At 36.0% G+C, this 17,413-nt stretch overlaps 1 protein-coding gene across 2 annotated transcripts in view; it reads left to right on the forward strand.

Moving 5' to 3' along the window:
- The window catches only part of LOC145667354 (apyrase-like), a 155,222-nt gene that overhangs the window by 37,891 nt on the left and 99,918 nt on the right, over positions 1-17,413 (forward strand). For both annotated transcript variants that reach the window (XM_081734909.1, XM_081734911.1), the window contains exon 4: positions 10,035-10,137. In XM_081734909.1, coding sequence (XP_081591035.1) covers positions 10,035-10,137 — 103 coding nt within the window. The remainder of the gene's footprint in view (positions 1-10,034; positions 10,138-17,413) is intronic.

Raw genomic sequence — 17,413 nt, forward strand, 5'->3', positions numbered from 1 at the left:
TTGAAACAAAAAATTTCAAACAAAAAATTTGGAAACGAAAAATTTCAAACAAAAAATTTTAAACAAAATTTTCGGACAAAAATTTTCAAACAAAAAATTTCAAACGAAAAATTTTTAAACAAAAAATTTTGAAACAAAAAATTTGGAAACGAAAAATGTCAAACAAAATTTTGAAACAAAAAAAATCAAACAAAAATTTGAAAGCAAGAATTTTTAAACAAAAAGTTTCAAGCAAAAAAATTTTACGTTTCACGGTTAACCGTCAAACTTTAACCGGTTTTTAACTATTCGATTAACAAATAAACGGTTTTGATCATATTTATCAGTGAGTGCAAAATGTTGAACGAAACCAAGATTTTTAAATGTTAAACAAACTTAAAACTGAATACAGCAAAGATTTGAAAATCATCAACCAATCAGATTGCACGAAAGATAGTGATCAACCAATCAGATTGCAGGAAAGATAGTGATCATCCAATCAAATTGCATACACAATAACTTTGCTAGTGTCAGATTACATCACCTTATGATTAAATTTTAAACTGTTGTAGCATGTATTGCCTTTCGTCTATGAGTCATAAGATTCAATAAGGTTAGCTATCAGATTTCAAATCAATCACCACCAATGATCTTAGACTATGAGCTGTGACTAAAGTTCAATGTATTGTTTCAAATTTCGCACCTTATGTTAAAATTCTGTTTATCACCATTCCCAAATTTAAAGAATACTTCTCTTGATATACCTAAGTCTTAGAGTTAATCATATCATTATATGTTCAATAAGGTCAATAATGTCCGTCAATTGTTTACCTGAGTAGAACCAACTGTTTTCTAGAAGTGTGTGTGTACTCAAACTTAAGAAGTACCACAACAAAGGAAATGAATCCCTGTACACTACCTCATCAAGGACAATCACGTGGTACAACGTCTTGCTTACGTTTATATTTGGCGGGAATAATCAAAACCAATGACGCATTCTCAAATTATCCTACAAAAGTTTCAATGTACCAATGTCCTGGACTCCTAATCCCATCATAGGTCAATAACCGATCACGTGATCGTAATGATTTACCCAATGAACAATTACCAATTATTGATACGACAATAAGAAATGTACCCCTTCCAAAATTTAAGACTGGTACACAAATACACCTGTGTCTTATGAAAAAAGTAATAAATCCTGTACTTATTCAATAATAAAGCCGGTCAATAACCTTTAAATTTTGAATATTTGGCCATAAGAGGAATACCAACGGGTCCTAGAAAACGTTTACCGAATTTTGTTATTTGATAATTCCCAAATTTAAAAGGGAACATAAACATATAAAGGTAATAAACCTCTGTACATACCCATATAATGTGCTAAATAGGGTCAATAACCTCCGAAATTTGATTTTTGGTAGTTCTTTACCTATGAAAAGGGAACGATGTGGACCATCCAAATTTATAGTGGTACATATTGGAGACCTGTACTATGATACCAAATGCTTATATTAAACAATTTCTAAAACCGAGTGGATGAGCCAAGATACCCCTCCCAAATTTTTAAAGGATGCATCAATGTACCCATATCTTATGATAGGAAATGAACCTATATACATGACCATATAACCATATAAGGTAATAAAACCTCATCAAAGGGAAGAAATTGGGCCAAAAACCAAACACATGGTACAACATATTGCTTATGTTTATATTTTAGCAATTTTTACCCATGAAAGGGAACAAGATGGACCACCCAAATTTATCATGATACATATTGAGGTCATGTACTATGATAGCGAGGACCCATATACATGACCATATAACCATATAAGGTAATAGGACCTCATCCAAAGGAATAAATTAGGTCAAAAACCAAACACGTGGTACAACGTAATGCTTACGTTTATATTTTGTCAATTTTGTACCCCTAAAAGGGAACGAGGTGGACCACCCAAATTTATAGTGATCCATATTAGGGTCTTATACTGTAATACCAAATGTTTAATTGAGCAATTTCCAAATTAAAGGGGTGGGCCATTGTACCCCTCCCGGGGTGCATCAATGTACCTATGTCTTATGATAGGGAATGGACCCCTATACATGACCATATAACTATATGATGTAATAGGACCTCATCAAGGAGATAAATTAGGTCAAAAATCAAACACGTGGTATAACGTATTGCTTACGTTTATATTTTGGCAATTTGGTACCCCTAAAAGGGAACGAGGTGGACCACCCAAATTTATCATGATACATATTAGTATCCAGTACTATGACACCACATGTTGAAATTAAGCAATTTCCAAAATTAAAGGGTTGGGCCAAGGTACCCCTCCCAAAAATTTAAAGGGGTGCATCAATATACCCATGTCTTATGAAAGGTAATAGACTCCTGTATACGCTCATGTAAACATATAAGGTAATAACACCTCATCAAAGGGAATAAAATCGACCAAAAACCAAACACGTGGTATAACGTATTGCTTACGTTTATATTTTTGGCAATTTTGTACCCCTAGAAGGGAACGAGGTGGACCACCCAAATTTATCATAATACATATTAGGGTCTTGTACTATAATACCAAATGTTTAAATTGGTCAATTTCCAAAATTTAAGGGGTGGACCATTGTACCCCTCCCGGGGGTGCACAAATGTACCTATGTCTTATGATAGGTAATAAACCCCTATACATGATCATATAACTATATAAGGTAATAGGACCTCATCCAAGCACATAAATTAGGCCGAAAACCAAACACGTGGTATAACGTATTGCTTACGTTTATATTTTGGCAATTTTGTACCCCTAGAAGGGAATGAGGTGGACCACCCAAATTTATCATAATGCATATTAGGGTCCTATACTATAATACCCAATGTTGAAATTGGTCAATTTCCAAAATTTAAGGGGTGGGCCAAGGTACCCCTCCCAAATTTTTCAAGGGGTGCATTAATATACCCATGTCTTATGATAGGTAATGGACCCCTATACATGACCATATAACTATATAAGGTAATAACACCTCATCAAAGGGGGTAAAATCGACCAAAAACCATTTTTGGCAATTTTGTACCCCTAAAAGGGGACGAGGTGGACCACCCAAATTTATCATGATACATATTAGGGTCCTGTACTATAACACCCAATGTTTAAATTGGGCAATTTCCAAAATTTAGGTGGTGGGCCAAGGTACCCCTCCCAAATTTTTAAAGGGTGCATTAATATACCCATGTCTTATGAAAGGGAATGGACCCCCTGTATACGCCCATATAACTATATAGGATAATAACACCTCATCAAGGGGGATAAAATCGACCAAAAACCAAACACGTGGTATAACGTATTGCTTACGTTTATATTTTGGCAATTGTGTACCCCTAGAAGGAAACGAGGTGGACCACCCAAATTTATCATAATACATATTAGGGTCCGGTACTATAATACCCAATGTTGAAATTGGGCAATTTCCAAAATTGAAGGGGTGGGCCAAGGTACCCCTCCCAAATTTTTCAAGGGGTGCATTAATGTACCCATGTCTTATGAAAGGTAATGAACCCCTGTATACGCCCATATAACTATATAAGGTAATAACACCTCATCCAAGGGGATAAATTAGGTCAAAAACCCCCGAAATTTGACTTTTTGGCAATTTTTTACCCATGAAAGGGAACGACATAGACCCCGAATACTGATAGAGGTACATACTATGGTCCTAGGCTACCATACCAAATTTTTAGATTTGGCAATTTCCAAAATTTAAGCGGGGTGGTCCTATGTACCCCTGCCAAAATTTAAGGGGTGGGCCAAGGTACCCCTGCCAAAATTTAGAGGGGGTGGTCCTAGGTACCCCTCGGTCATTGACCCCGGGCCAAGGTCATTGACCTTTGACCTATGACGTCACAAAAATTTTTGCTGACTCGACGCAATATAACGGGACCACAACTACTGTAACTCCCAATATTTTAACTTGATCTACTATTTCAACAGTTGAGAAGGGCTGTGGGATGCCATTCATTTCCAGTTATGAAATGTCAACACTTTTGTTTTACAGAAATTGATATGTTCACCATTAATATTACTGAATTGTCGTAATTGGGCAATGATGTGGTGAAATTGCAGCTAATATTCACATCATCAGCATAGATCGTGACGGAGAGATTTTGTAGGTCGTAAAGCGGAGGTTGTATATACGCAGCCAACTTATATAAAAGAGGTTCAAGAGCAAGGCCAAAAAGAAACATGGACATGGGACAACATGGTCGCACCCCGCTTTTTAGTCAAATGGACGGAATGAGAAAACAAAATATCTGTAGTCGCACTGTCGCCGTGCTGTACAGTTGCTAGATAACGTTAAGGAAGCTAAGCGGAAATTTATACACACTGAGCACTAAAAGAAGATAGTTATGTGATAAGTGATCAAAGGCATTTTGAAAGTCGAATCACATAGGACAGGCCAATTTCCTAGCGAAAAGAAAGTATTCTACTACATCTTGGATCTTCGCAAGTGCATAATACAGGTTTTTTTCTTTATTGAACGCTGCTTGAAAAGGACTAAATTTATCAGCAAAGAGGTTGCGCAGGCGCTGCACTAAAATTTTGGTAAACAATGTTAAATCGGTATTTAGCAAGGTTATGGGCCTATATTGCGTTTCATCTGTGGCGCCTGCAGATTTTGGAAGAAATATCACGTGACCTTTATTTTATAGAAAGTTCGGAGATTTTAACAGTTCATTATATAGGGTGAACATGTCCTTCTCGACTATATCCCAATACTTTTGATAATTCATCTCCGCCAGAACTGGAGTCATGATTACACTGAGCCAGCGTTCTACTTATTTCCTCTTCAGTGATGGGTGACAGTAAGCACTGGCGCTTCCCGTCCGACAGGACGGGAAGGGAGAGATTCAGGTATTTCTGGTACCCATCTTGAGGTGCCTCATGTTTTGCGCATAAGTTCGTATAGTGATCGTAAAAAACTTGCTGTATCTCTGGGAGTGACATGATCGTTCGATTATCATGATTTATTTCGTCAATAACCTTGGCAACCCGACGTTTATGTTGAACCATGTAATGATACAGGGTAATATGTTCATCGGGAAGATAACCGCAGGCAGATCATGAGCATATTTTCTGACCGAAGTAGTCTGGATTTGTTTAATCCAAGCCTTAGTTTTGTTAATGGCTATCATATTTTGCAGTGAATTTGGGAGGAACCATAACTCTTAGAGAGCTTGATACAGATATGAGAGACTCTCGTTTTTCTCTTTGTAATTCAGCACCTTGGAATTTAAAAGAAACTCTGTATTTTCGGCTTAACGTATTTAACCCACCATTCATTTAAAGTTGGGTAGTAATGACGTCTGAGCCAGTACTCCCATTTCGTACGACAGATGCATTTCGTTTCAGCATGATTAAGTAACTGATTGTTTAGTTTCCACGGGGTCTTGCCGTAAGTAATCTAAACACCTAGGTTGTGCTTGCATGTTCAGAATAGTGCTGCGTGATCACTGAATGGTATAATCTGTAAATGAATATGGGTGACAGAAGCTATTAAGTTAGATTTTAAATCTTATATGTAAACTGAAGATCCTGGCAATGTTGAACCCAAGTGTCCTTGAGTTTGAAGGAGGAAATTAATTTTTGGAGAATAGGGGAGTGAATGAACTTCGAAGTAGTGTCTATCCCACGATTTACAACATTAAAGTCCCCAGCCAATATTATTTTATTCGGAATAGTGGGGAATAATGGTAAAATATATTTATTGTAAAACTGTTCTCTTGCATTCCTATTATTTGAACCACTCGGGGCATAAATACTAATCAGAGTAAGATCTCCAAAAGTTACGGCGATACCCCTGCCAGATGTAAGATACGCAAGATTCTTAACCTCGACACCTCGTTTAAATAATATTGCATGCCTCGGTGCTGAGGGCCCACGTTCATATAGGCTCGATACATAGGGAGGAAGTCAAAAATTTGAAACACTACTTCTTGCATTAATATGAATTCAGGCGATGTTTCCATAATAAAACTATGTAATAAATTGCGATTACTATAACTAGTAATCCCTCGAATATTTAATGAGGTATAAGATCGTGAAGTAGAATTACGGATTGCTTGCATGAACAATGTGTAGACAATTAAAAAAAGTAAACAAATAACACAGGGCAAACACTTTCCTGTAAAACCTTGGATTCCCCGACACATTTGTAAACATTATGTTTATGTTCATATAATGTAAACGTGGGCAGTCAGACGAAGAAACAGTATGCACAGCGTTTTGTGTTTCTCGTAATTTTACGGATTGCTCACAGGTGACACCCTATCTTGTTTCCTTTGCTCTGGTTGTGTTGTGACAAGTGGCTCAGGTTGAATTGAAAAAGGGGGGGAAGTCCTTATAAGCAAGGAGATTAGCATCCTGGGCAACTGAAGTTTGTTCCAATTCCATGTTTTGGTCATTAGGCTCATTAGTCATCGTTTTAGCACTGAAAGACAGATAAAAGTTCGGAGTGGTGGGCATGTTTTCAGAGGAAAGGTCGGTCATCTTAAATCCAGTAACGGGAACTGAAGGCACCTGAGCTTTCGTTTTGCGATAACAGGAGCTTGCGATGTGTGTAAGAGCCAGACAAATGAAGTATGTGGGTGGTTGACGTTGATACATCACAGTATACGACAACCCCGTACCACAATTTTTGATGGATTATAGCCCTATTTTCCTAAACACATTTGCACAATACGACTGCCATTGTAAATGGGAAAAGGGAGGGTATTCGACCACATTTCTTCATTTATTGACATGACCCTTCCAAAGGGGCAAAGCACAGCACTGAGTTGTTCGTTACTAATTGCCATCGGGAGATCCAAAATGCGTACACGAGTATACTGTTACTAACATTTGAAATTTTGACCTGACTTACTGTTCCATTTTCATGGCGGAAATCCAGTGATTCCGGGTGTCGTCGTAAAAATGTGTCAACATTCTCTTGCGATTTAAATTTTAAATATAAGCTATAATCATCATTGTCAAGTTGAATAGCTTCAAGATCATGGATTGAAAGCTGTAACTCGTTAGTTAACCAACTTTGGATGAGCGCGACCGAAGGCCGGATATTTTTGGTCGTCTTGTCAAATGCAAGCCGCACAGTATTATTCCGTAGGTTATTCATGGCTGAAAACACAACTCGGGATACTGTGTTAAATAAACTGCTTGTCACTTGTATTAAACTGTTAGTTTACACTGTTACACTGTATTTTCTGATACTAAGAACACACAACTGAAGTACAGCTCAAAAACTCACTCAAGCAACACCAACGAACGTAAAATGCTCGTTGAAATCGGAGACACACCACAGCGATGTTCCCTACACTGCTGCTCACGGCAAACTGCTAGAAGGAGAGATAGCATTTGGCGTTTGGTTTTTGCTATATATATGCTACGTGGCGAGAAACGGATAACTCCAACCAATCAGAATTGTGTATTTAGTTCCTATGGCTATGGTCGAGCGTAATTAAAATATATGCTGTTGGCAACAAATCATGTTTTCAAAACTAAACATTAAAATATAGCACTGGTAAACTGAAGCTGTACGACTAAAATAATGCATTTTAATTCAACTCGAGAAAAGAATAATATTTTCTTTTGAAATCTCTTTCTTGCGTTCTTGTTCTTGTTAGGGCGTTCCTGTAAAGCGTTCTTGTTATTTTTTAGCGATTCAGTTAACCTGGAGGATCAGTTAATCGAGATCGATTACACGGGACCACAATGCATATTAAAATTACTTTACATTTTTTCGTTACAAACACTTTACAAGTTTTGAAGCTCAAAATTATAAAAAAAAAATTAATACAAGGTTGATTTGTATATTTTGTCTACAATATTTTAGCGTTAGCTTTAATTGGAACGTCAAACACAAATTATATTCATTATGATACATGCTACGTACTTTCATATAGGGTCATTAAATAATAATTGTAGTTTAGAACTAACAAATGTCTAATAAAAAATTAAGTATCAATTACTATTCTTGAAATCAGACCATTAGTTGAAATTAAAACCAGTTACTTTTCCCATCCCATGTCATTAATATAACTACCTAATTTCAGTTTTCTGCCGGACATTTTTTCACGCGCTATCCTAGCCAACCGTTTTAAGTTGGTCACAAGAAAGCAGGTGAGGTTAGATTTACTTCGAAGTTGCACTACCCTTAGTGTGACTTATTATCATGAGGGTCAAGGTGGAGCAAAACGAGTCCTGCGGGCCTTCTAACTCCCTGCGTTCGCTGACCCTTGCTCTGTTATGTTTCTAAGTGAATCACTTTTTTATCAGTAAAGTTGTGTGCAAGGCCTTTCCCCCTCCTGGTGCCTCCGGCACCTCCCCTCTCTATCTCTCGATTACCGCCTACGACTCCTCGCTTCGCGAGGACCCCACTTCTTACTCACCTGCTGGCTTATAATGCCATTGTTTATAAGGGCTATCAGAAATCTCTAGGTAGATGGTGGAAAAAGCACAATTTATGCATTATATATTACGTACAAGGGAAAATGAGTATTATTTTCATCTTATTTTAATGAAAAAGTGTTATTTAAATTTTAAAAAATAAAACTTTCCTTGGGCTGGGTTTGAACCAGAGATGTGCGTCTACGCGTAAAAACCGATAGTTTACGTTTACGTGTCAACTATGCGTAGACAATGTAAACAACGTAGACTATGTAGAATATGTCAACAACACGTAATTTAATATTGCATCGTGAACAATAAAGGAGCTTTATTTTGTCGTTACCTTGCGAAATTGCGTACAAAATAAAATGCCTAGACCAGCGAATAGTAACTTTCGAATACTTAGTTTCGTCTTGATGAAGGGAAATGAAAAATATTATGCATTTTGTAAAATATGCAAGAAAAAATTAGCAAATACAGCAGATTCAAGACTGAAAGCCCACAGGTGAAAATCAGTTTTGTAAATTTCATTATAAAAGCAGTGCTCGAAGTAGAAAATCTAAGGAAGTGGTATGTGCAGAGCAGAGTAAACATGCAGATTAGATAATTCCCTCTACTTTTTATATGTTACTTGTTTACCTAATCTTTCGCTGCACGAATATTTGCGGATCTCAAACGTTTCAGATATCATCTGATCTGATTGGTCGATACAGATACGATATCACAAGACATGATCTACATATAGCACAAAGTAAACAGTCAGTGGTGTTGCCTCTGGTAGCCGAGTGGGCTAGCGCAACATGCTACTAAAGAAAATGTTTTTGGCGTGGGTTCAAATCCTGCCTACTGACAGTTTTTTACTACTTTTAAAAAATTTTATAACACTTCTTTCGTTAAAATAAGATTAAAAATAATATTCAAAAAGTGATTTAGCGATCATTTTTGAAAAATTTTCATTAAACTTCTTTCATTAAAATAAGTTTGCCCTTGTACTATATAGATCCACAGCAAATGATGTAGTAGTACGTTGCCCTTGTACTATATAGATCCACAGCTAATGTAGTAGTAGTTGTAGTAGTAGTAGGAACGGGTTAGAAGCCCCGCAGGGGTTGTTTGGGTTCTGTTCTCGACATCAAATTGGCAAGAATGCTGAAACGTTTGGGATCGGCAAAAATGCTCGCTGCACCGAAGTGAAACAACTGAATGAGAAAATATGAACAAACGAGCAACGAAATTGTTCCTTACATTTGATAGTGGTTGTCTACATAGTCTACACGGGAAAAGGTGTAATGTAGATTACGTATAGATTACAGTAGACAATCGCGTAGACGTAAAATTATAGTTTGCGGCACATCACTGGTTTGAATCCACGCCAAAAGTGATTTTCATTACTAGTCCGCTTGCTAGCATACTCAGCTACTAGGACAGACAGCAACTGGCGTTTTCTGTGTGCTATATGTATGCTACGTGGCGAGAAACAGTAACTCCAATCAAACAGAACTGTGTATTTAGTTCCTATGGCTAGGGTCGAGAGTGATTAAAATATATGCGTTTCTGCCATAACTTGAACTGTAATTTGTTCTAATAAAGTAATGTCTTTCTTTCAAGAACTACAATCGGTCTAGCTGGAAAATAAAGCAGAATATAATTGATATAATTAAGGATGAGGTGACAAAGATTAAAGGAAAAGCCAATATTACCATTGTCATGGGTAAGTAAATAATTTACTTTCTGACTACGTAATTTAACGTCTTAAAATTGTCGTAGACGATATTTGGGGCCTCATTCCGTACCAATTTCAGCCAACGCAATCCAGAATTTGCGTTTAGTTTGCGAGAATCGTCATAGCATTTATAACCACTTCTTGCATTATTTGTGTTACGTTGCAATCCACAATTTTTGCAAAGACTGTTATGGAATTAGGCCTCTATCATTTCTGTGGTTCTTTCACTGTTTCTTTAGTTAGCTTGATTTTATTTTATAAACTACAATAGAAAGCCAATAACGTTATTAGATAGTGACTAATCACACCGGACAGCAAATGAGTCATCCCTGTAGAACTTATCTAATACCCATAACACTGCCTATGCCCTAGATAGCCTGGATTCTATTTGGAAGTAATCCCACTCAAAGTTGCAGGTATGTCAAATGAATATAAATCCATTTGTTCATCAACAGATGCTATTATTACAGCAAAGTATGGGGATACCAATTCCTTTAGCTCTCTCGTGGTTAAGCTGTTAGTGCACGCGCGTTTGGCATGGGAGAACCAGGTTCGATTCCCGGTGAAAACTGATGTGTTTCGGATCCTACGTTAAGTTGTAGGTTCACATCTCATATGGCCTTGTTGCTGAAAGGGACGCAAAACGGAAAATCAAATTAAATCAATTCTGCATTATACCCGGATGCTACAATTATCCCACATATTTTTAATTGCATTCAAATTTGAGGACTTGCATGAGAGTGCGATAGGTACACCCATGCGCAAAAAAAATTGCGCGTATACTGTAACTCACGATTTGTCGCAATTATTCCATTTTCCTTATGTTTATCGGTAAAATTCAGTTATTAGTAAGTGGAGATAATAGAAAGCAATCCATCTAAGGAGATATTTCCAAAAAATATAATAAAATAATAAAAATGTCAGCAAAAAACAAAATTATGTTCGGTTTTGTGTATACTGGCAATAATCTTTTCGAGGGATTTTTTGCAGAGCAGAGCGCGATTGCAGAGGGAATAACAGAATTCGTATGGGAGAGTTGAATCAAGAAACTGGAAAGTGGAGTAAAATATTGCATTTATTGGCTTAAATCTAGGGTGTAAATTGTATCCCAAATATAAATTAGTTTCTGTAACCAAGATGTTGTACGGAAATAGAAACAAAGAGAAAAACTGTTCTCTAAAGTTTGGAAGTGACATGCTCTATAACCATGAGCATTTATTTGTTAAGAAAAAGACAGGCACCAAGAGGAAGTCTGTGTGCTGAAGTGGTTAGCGTGGCGGATTGGTAATTCTTATACTGTTTTGACACCAGATCGAATCCCATCCGATCCTATCCATTTTTTTCTTTACAAAACATCGTAGAAAGTGTATAATGTTTATGTTAATAAGAACCGAAACAATATAATAATAAAATAACTTTTTGTTTCCTCTGATGACGTATTTATTTAGAATTAGTGTACTATTAGTAATAGTGAATGCTTTCAGTTTATGCTTTTGTATGGCTTCTTTTCTCATCCTCTTCTCTTAAAAAAAAACAAATTTGTCTCCGATAAAGTATGAAAAATATATATAGACAGAAACAGACATCTTAGTATCAAACGTGATTTATCGTGATGAAATAAACAAATTTCCCGTTATTAAAAGAGAAAACTGTAGAAAATTATTGAATTTGGTCTTCTTTAGGTTTTCAGCATGCTTTATATATTGTTTATAAGACTATACTTTATAAGGCAAGATGTACGATCATTCCCACAAATTTAGCTAGTGAGTGAAAGATGTTTTCGGCACAAATATTTTACAGGTTTAGGTGCATGAAACACCAATAGGCCATGGTCTCGACCTTCGTTTATTCCACATTATTATCCGACATATCATAGCAGGTAAAAAGCAGCATCAATCGGCAAGAAGAACTGCAAGTTGTGGTCTTAGTCTGTTTTTGATGCTTCGATCGCCTAGCACGACAGTCTATACCATGACTCATACGTCTATCATTCAGTGCAGGCACGTATCCAACTTTTCTTTTCGGAGGGGGCCCACACGAATCCTTGTAAGCACGTAATTCTAATGTTTCAAAAATATAAAAAATATCAATAATAATAATAATAATAATAATAATAATAATAATAATAATAATAATAATAATAATAATAATAATAATAATAATAATAATGCAACAGTTCTGTATCTCTCTTAAACGTTTCTTACTTTTCATTTATAAACCGATCAAACTGCATTGTAACACAAACGAAATCAAAAAATATTTTCTAGAGACATGTAAGGAAAACTGTCTGCTACGTATATCACATAACAAAAATAGCAAATGGCAATGAGTGTATCGTTCTAATACAGTAATGTTATAAACAGAACGGAAACGAAATTGTAATTCCATTTAAAAGTGTTCTTTAACTCCACCTGGTATCAATGGCATTACGGTATATTTTTACAAGTAACACTTCCCAAGTGTAACACTCCGATTTTGATAAAATTTGACAGGTAGATACTACACATAAAATAAACTAACACGTGTTTTTATTTTCTGTGGAAAAACGGTTTTAGGGGGCAAAAGCCCCACCCAAAATTTTGAAAGTTGACGCCCAAAAGGCAAAAACAAGTGGACCAAAGTGAACGAAATTGTGCACAGATATGGCAGACTTAAAATGAAGGAATACGTGTTTTGTATTTTCTTGGAAAAAACGGTTAGGTGGGGCACAGACCCCTCCAAACCTTTGATCATGAAACATCAAAAGTGCTAGTAACAATATGTCAGATGTGTGTAAAGGACATGAAGAATTGCAACGACACTTTGTGTATGAACAATACGCAAAAAGTAAACGAATGCGTTTTTTTATTTCCTGCCAAAAAACGGTTTTAGGGAGCAAAAGGTCCCGCCCAGAATTTTGAAATTTGACGCCCGAAAGACAAGAAGAAATGGGCCGAAGTGAATGAAATTGTTCTCAAATGTTGTAGAGGCAGGAATTTAAAAAAGCCGTATTTGTTTATTTTTTGCTTATTGTCCTAACGCAAACTTTTGTTTGAATTTTTCATGTAAATTTAGGCACTTCTGACATACTGTTATTAGCACTTTTGATATTTCATAATCAAAGGTTTGGAGGAGTCCGTACCTCACCTAACCGTTTTTTCAGGAAAATACGAAGCCCGAATTCCCTCATGTTTCGTCTACAATATCTATGCACAATTTCATTCACTTCGGTTCCCTTTTTCTTGCCTTTCAGGTGTCAACTTTCAAAATTTTCTGTTGGGACTTTTGCCCCCTAGAACCGTTTTTCCGCAGAAAATAAACAAAAACCGTATTTGTTTATTTTTTGCGTATTGTTCATACACAAAGTGTCGTTGCAATTCTTCATGTCCTTTACACACATTTGACATATTGCTACTAGCACTTTTGATATTTCATGATCAAAGGTTTGGAGGGGTCTGCGCCCTAACTAACCGTTTTTTCCAAGAAAATACAAAACACGTATTCCCTAATTTTACGTTTGTAATATCTGTGCACAATTTCGTTCACTTTGGTTCACTTGTTGTTGCCTTTCGGGCGTCAACTTTCAAAATTTTGGATGGGGCTTTTGCCCCTAAAACCGTTTTTTCGCAAAAAATAAAAAAAACTTATTTGTTTATTTTATGTGTAGTATCTACCTGCCAAATTTTATCAAAATCAGAGTTACACTTGGAAAGTGTTACTTGTTAGAATTATAACAACAACGCATTGCCCACAGTTTGGACACTGACTCAAAGTAATCTGATATAAAAGAACCTCAAAAGGAAAAAATTAGGTTTATTAACAAGTGCTTGAGATTTAGAAAGGCACAGCTTGCATGACCCCACGCTGGATACGTCACTGAGTCAATGCATTATATTTGTTTCTTGCAAAACATGATTATTAGATGCGTAATATGTAAAATTATATCATAGTTTGACTTTTAATAGGTTTTTCCTTAATACATCCATATTATCCGGCGTTCTGCCTGCCGGATGTTTTATGTCGGATAAGCGAAACTCTACTGTATTTCAAAGATAGCATATACACAGGGGCTAGAGGTCTGCAAGGGCCGGAATTTTTAGAACGGACCCGTCCCGGCCCCTTTAATTTATAATCTATAGGCATTAGCAAATTAAAGGAGGAGCTAGTGGAGTCCAGGCTTCGGGGCCCTAAGCTCACGGGACCCTTTAAAATCCCTCTGTTTAACACTAAAATATAGTAATCAATTTATTATATTATAGGCTTCAGACCGATGCTAATTTTTTCACGCTCGTTACGCTCGTGGTATCCTAGATTTAAGTCTTTCCATTCAGCAGCATTTAACTGTTAATAATGAATGCAATTATTTAATTGTTAATAATGAATTTAACTAAACTAATTATTGTAAACTTGGAGCACATTCAAATATTACAGCATAGTTCTCGGTAGTTCCATAAGCCTATGAGGCTGTGGAAGGCAGCAAAGAAAATTTATGCACTGGAACTATTCTTAACATAGGGCTCCCTTAAAATAGTCGGCTCTAGGTCCCCAAAAGCCTTAATCCTCCCCTGTCTATAAGCAATATTTCACGAAAAGCTGGTATTTTTTTTTAACATAACAAATGTGTTCGTCATCAAGTTTTCATAAAGTAGTCCCTTTCTCCTTTAAATAATTTTAGAGGCCACGGTGTTTCAGCGGTAGAGCCTTCACCTCTGGTGCATGGTGTCCTTGGTTCGATCTACGGTCGCGCCAAGTGAACCTTGTGCTGGACAAACACTGTGTTCGTGGGTTTTCTCGTAGTTCTCCCGTTTTATCCCACTTTCTTCATTCGACCATCTCTTTCATTTCTCATCATCACTGTCTCCTTTAACCTAGCCGGCATATATGTGGGATGTAAAACTTAAAGATTTCATTTTAAATAATTTCAATCAAAAATAGTTGCATGAAGTATGTAGTTTCGAATAAAACAAACTACTATATACAATGCTGAGTATATTAATCTTTTATGAAATTCTCGCGAACCTTATTTCTAAATCGAAGGGTAAGAAGACTAAATTCACTCTCTTGTTATTATAGATCCATTTCAATTGAAGCAGTTGGAATAGTTGGGAAAAATTAAACAGCCATACCCTATATTCCAGTGTGCCACAATCGGTATAACGCGGCACACTGGTGTGTCCAGCAAAGTGAACAGTGTGACGCAAACTTTTTCCTATTATTTGCAAGAATATTTGTCGAGTTTCTGTTATTTATTATTATTATTATTATTATTATTATTATTATTATTATTATTATTATTATTATTATTATTATTATTATTATTATTATTAACGATTCTTCCATGGATCAACTGTCTGTATACGGTTAAGCAGCCACAAGTATCATATTGACGGAATGAAAAATGAAAATGAAATTTTTGAGTTTTACGTCCCATGTTTATGCCGGTTAGGCTAAAGGAGACGGTGATGATGAGAGATGAATGAAATGGTGTAATGAAGAAAGTGGGAGGAAACGGGAAAAGCCCGAGAAAACCCACGCACACTGTGTTTGTCCACCACAAAGTTTATTTGGTGGGAGCAGGGTTTTCTTTTCGGAACAAGCGAGTTATTGTAAGATTACTACAGATAATATTTTTACTGAAATTAGAACAAATTTGTCTCAGTCATTACTGAGAAAATTGTCCCGCAAAAATTCATCCCTTGAGAAAACCACTTCTTCCGTATGTTATTGGAATAAACGATTTATGCTGGATGATAATTTATTAATGAAACATTTCTTTACGAGATGTGAACAAAATTGCCTGAGGCGTTAATGGGAAAACCATAGGGGCAAAGCTCACCCTAAGAGTAAACTACTCCTTCGAACGAGTTGTCATAATGTTAGGTTATTAATGATACGTTTATTTATGAAATGTGGTTGGAAAATTGTGCAAAAAGAACGCATACCATACAGTAAATTACACCATATATATTTTTTTTCAGAAAAATTATTCACATACTGTGGAGATTTGTTAATAAAATATATATTTATAAATAGTAAATAAAATTGTCACAGCTTTCTTTCTTGAGAAAATTGAATTATTTTAAATTTTAATCCTTCAGTACATTACCCTTACTTTTAGGTGTCGAAGGATATAAAATTCGAAAGAGAGTATCTTATTAAAACGTTATGTCTAGAATTCGGTCCAGATACGTAGAACAGTATGGCCTCTACTTGAGTGCATGTAAAAGCGTGACGAATCGACAGACGAATAGATGGACAGACATCGAAAAATCATTTTTTCGATTTGTAGGAGCCATTGAAATCATTGAAATCTGATATTCGGTTTTTATAGCTATCATCACACTTTCTTCTTTCGTCACTCGAATGTGGAAACGAACAGGCCTACACCGTCATGTAATGTGATAATTTGTAATCCCAAAAATTGAATTTGTTATGTTTAATGTGTTGTCAGCTAGAAAAAAAGATTATGCATATTACATCATTTTATTATCAGTTTTTCACGCTACTGTATAATTCGGATGAACGATACGACTACACTTAATATTCATCGCATCTTTTGGAAGCATTCGTGTTCATCACAAATAGAGCTGTAAAATTTAGTTTTGTTTAAAGAAAGCATTCTTTATTTATTACGCAGACCTATGATTGCAAATTGCACTTGTGGATATGAAAGAAAGAAAGAGAGAGAGAGAGAGAGAGAGAGAGAGAGAGAGAGAGTCAATACTCTAAAAAGAAACACACAGAAACACTAGAACAGAATTTAACATCAGTTTTTTTCTTCATGACAACGAGCTATGGCTGTGACTGTGGACTGTGTTCATCACGCTGTGTGTAAGGCTGCAGGTCGCGCATGTTTTGTCTTTTTCTGTTCCTGACTCACAGACACACTCGCAGTGAGTTGAAGTTACTTCTGCTCTGTAAAACGGAGAGGGAATAATTTAAGCATACCATAAACTGAAAACAATAGCTATTAGTAATAGTAAAATAACTCAGAATAAATACGTCATCAGAGGAAACAAAAAGTTATTTCATTATTATATTGTTTCGGTTCTTATTAACATAAACATTATACACTTTCTACAATGTTTTGTAAAGAAAAAAATGGATAGGATCGGATGGGATTCGATCTGGTGTCAAAACAGTATAAGAATTACCAATCCGCCACGCTAACCACTTCACCACACATACTTCCTCTTGGTGCGTGTCTTTTTTTAACAAATAAATGCTCATGGCTGTAGAGCATGTCACTTCCAAACTTAAGAGAACAGTTTTTTCTCTTTGTTTC

This window comes from Thermobia domestica, chromosome 1 (assembly GCF_964235325.1).
Source record: "Thermobia domestica chromosome 1, izTheDome1.hap1.1, whole genome shotgun sequence".
NCBI lineage: Eukaryota > Metazoa > Arthropoda > Insecta > Zygentoma > Lepismatidae > Thermobia > Thermobia domestica.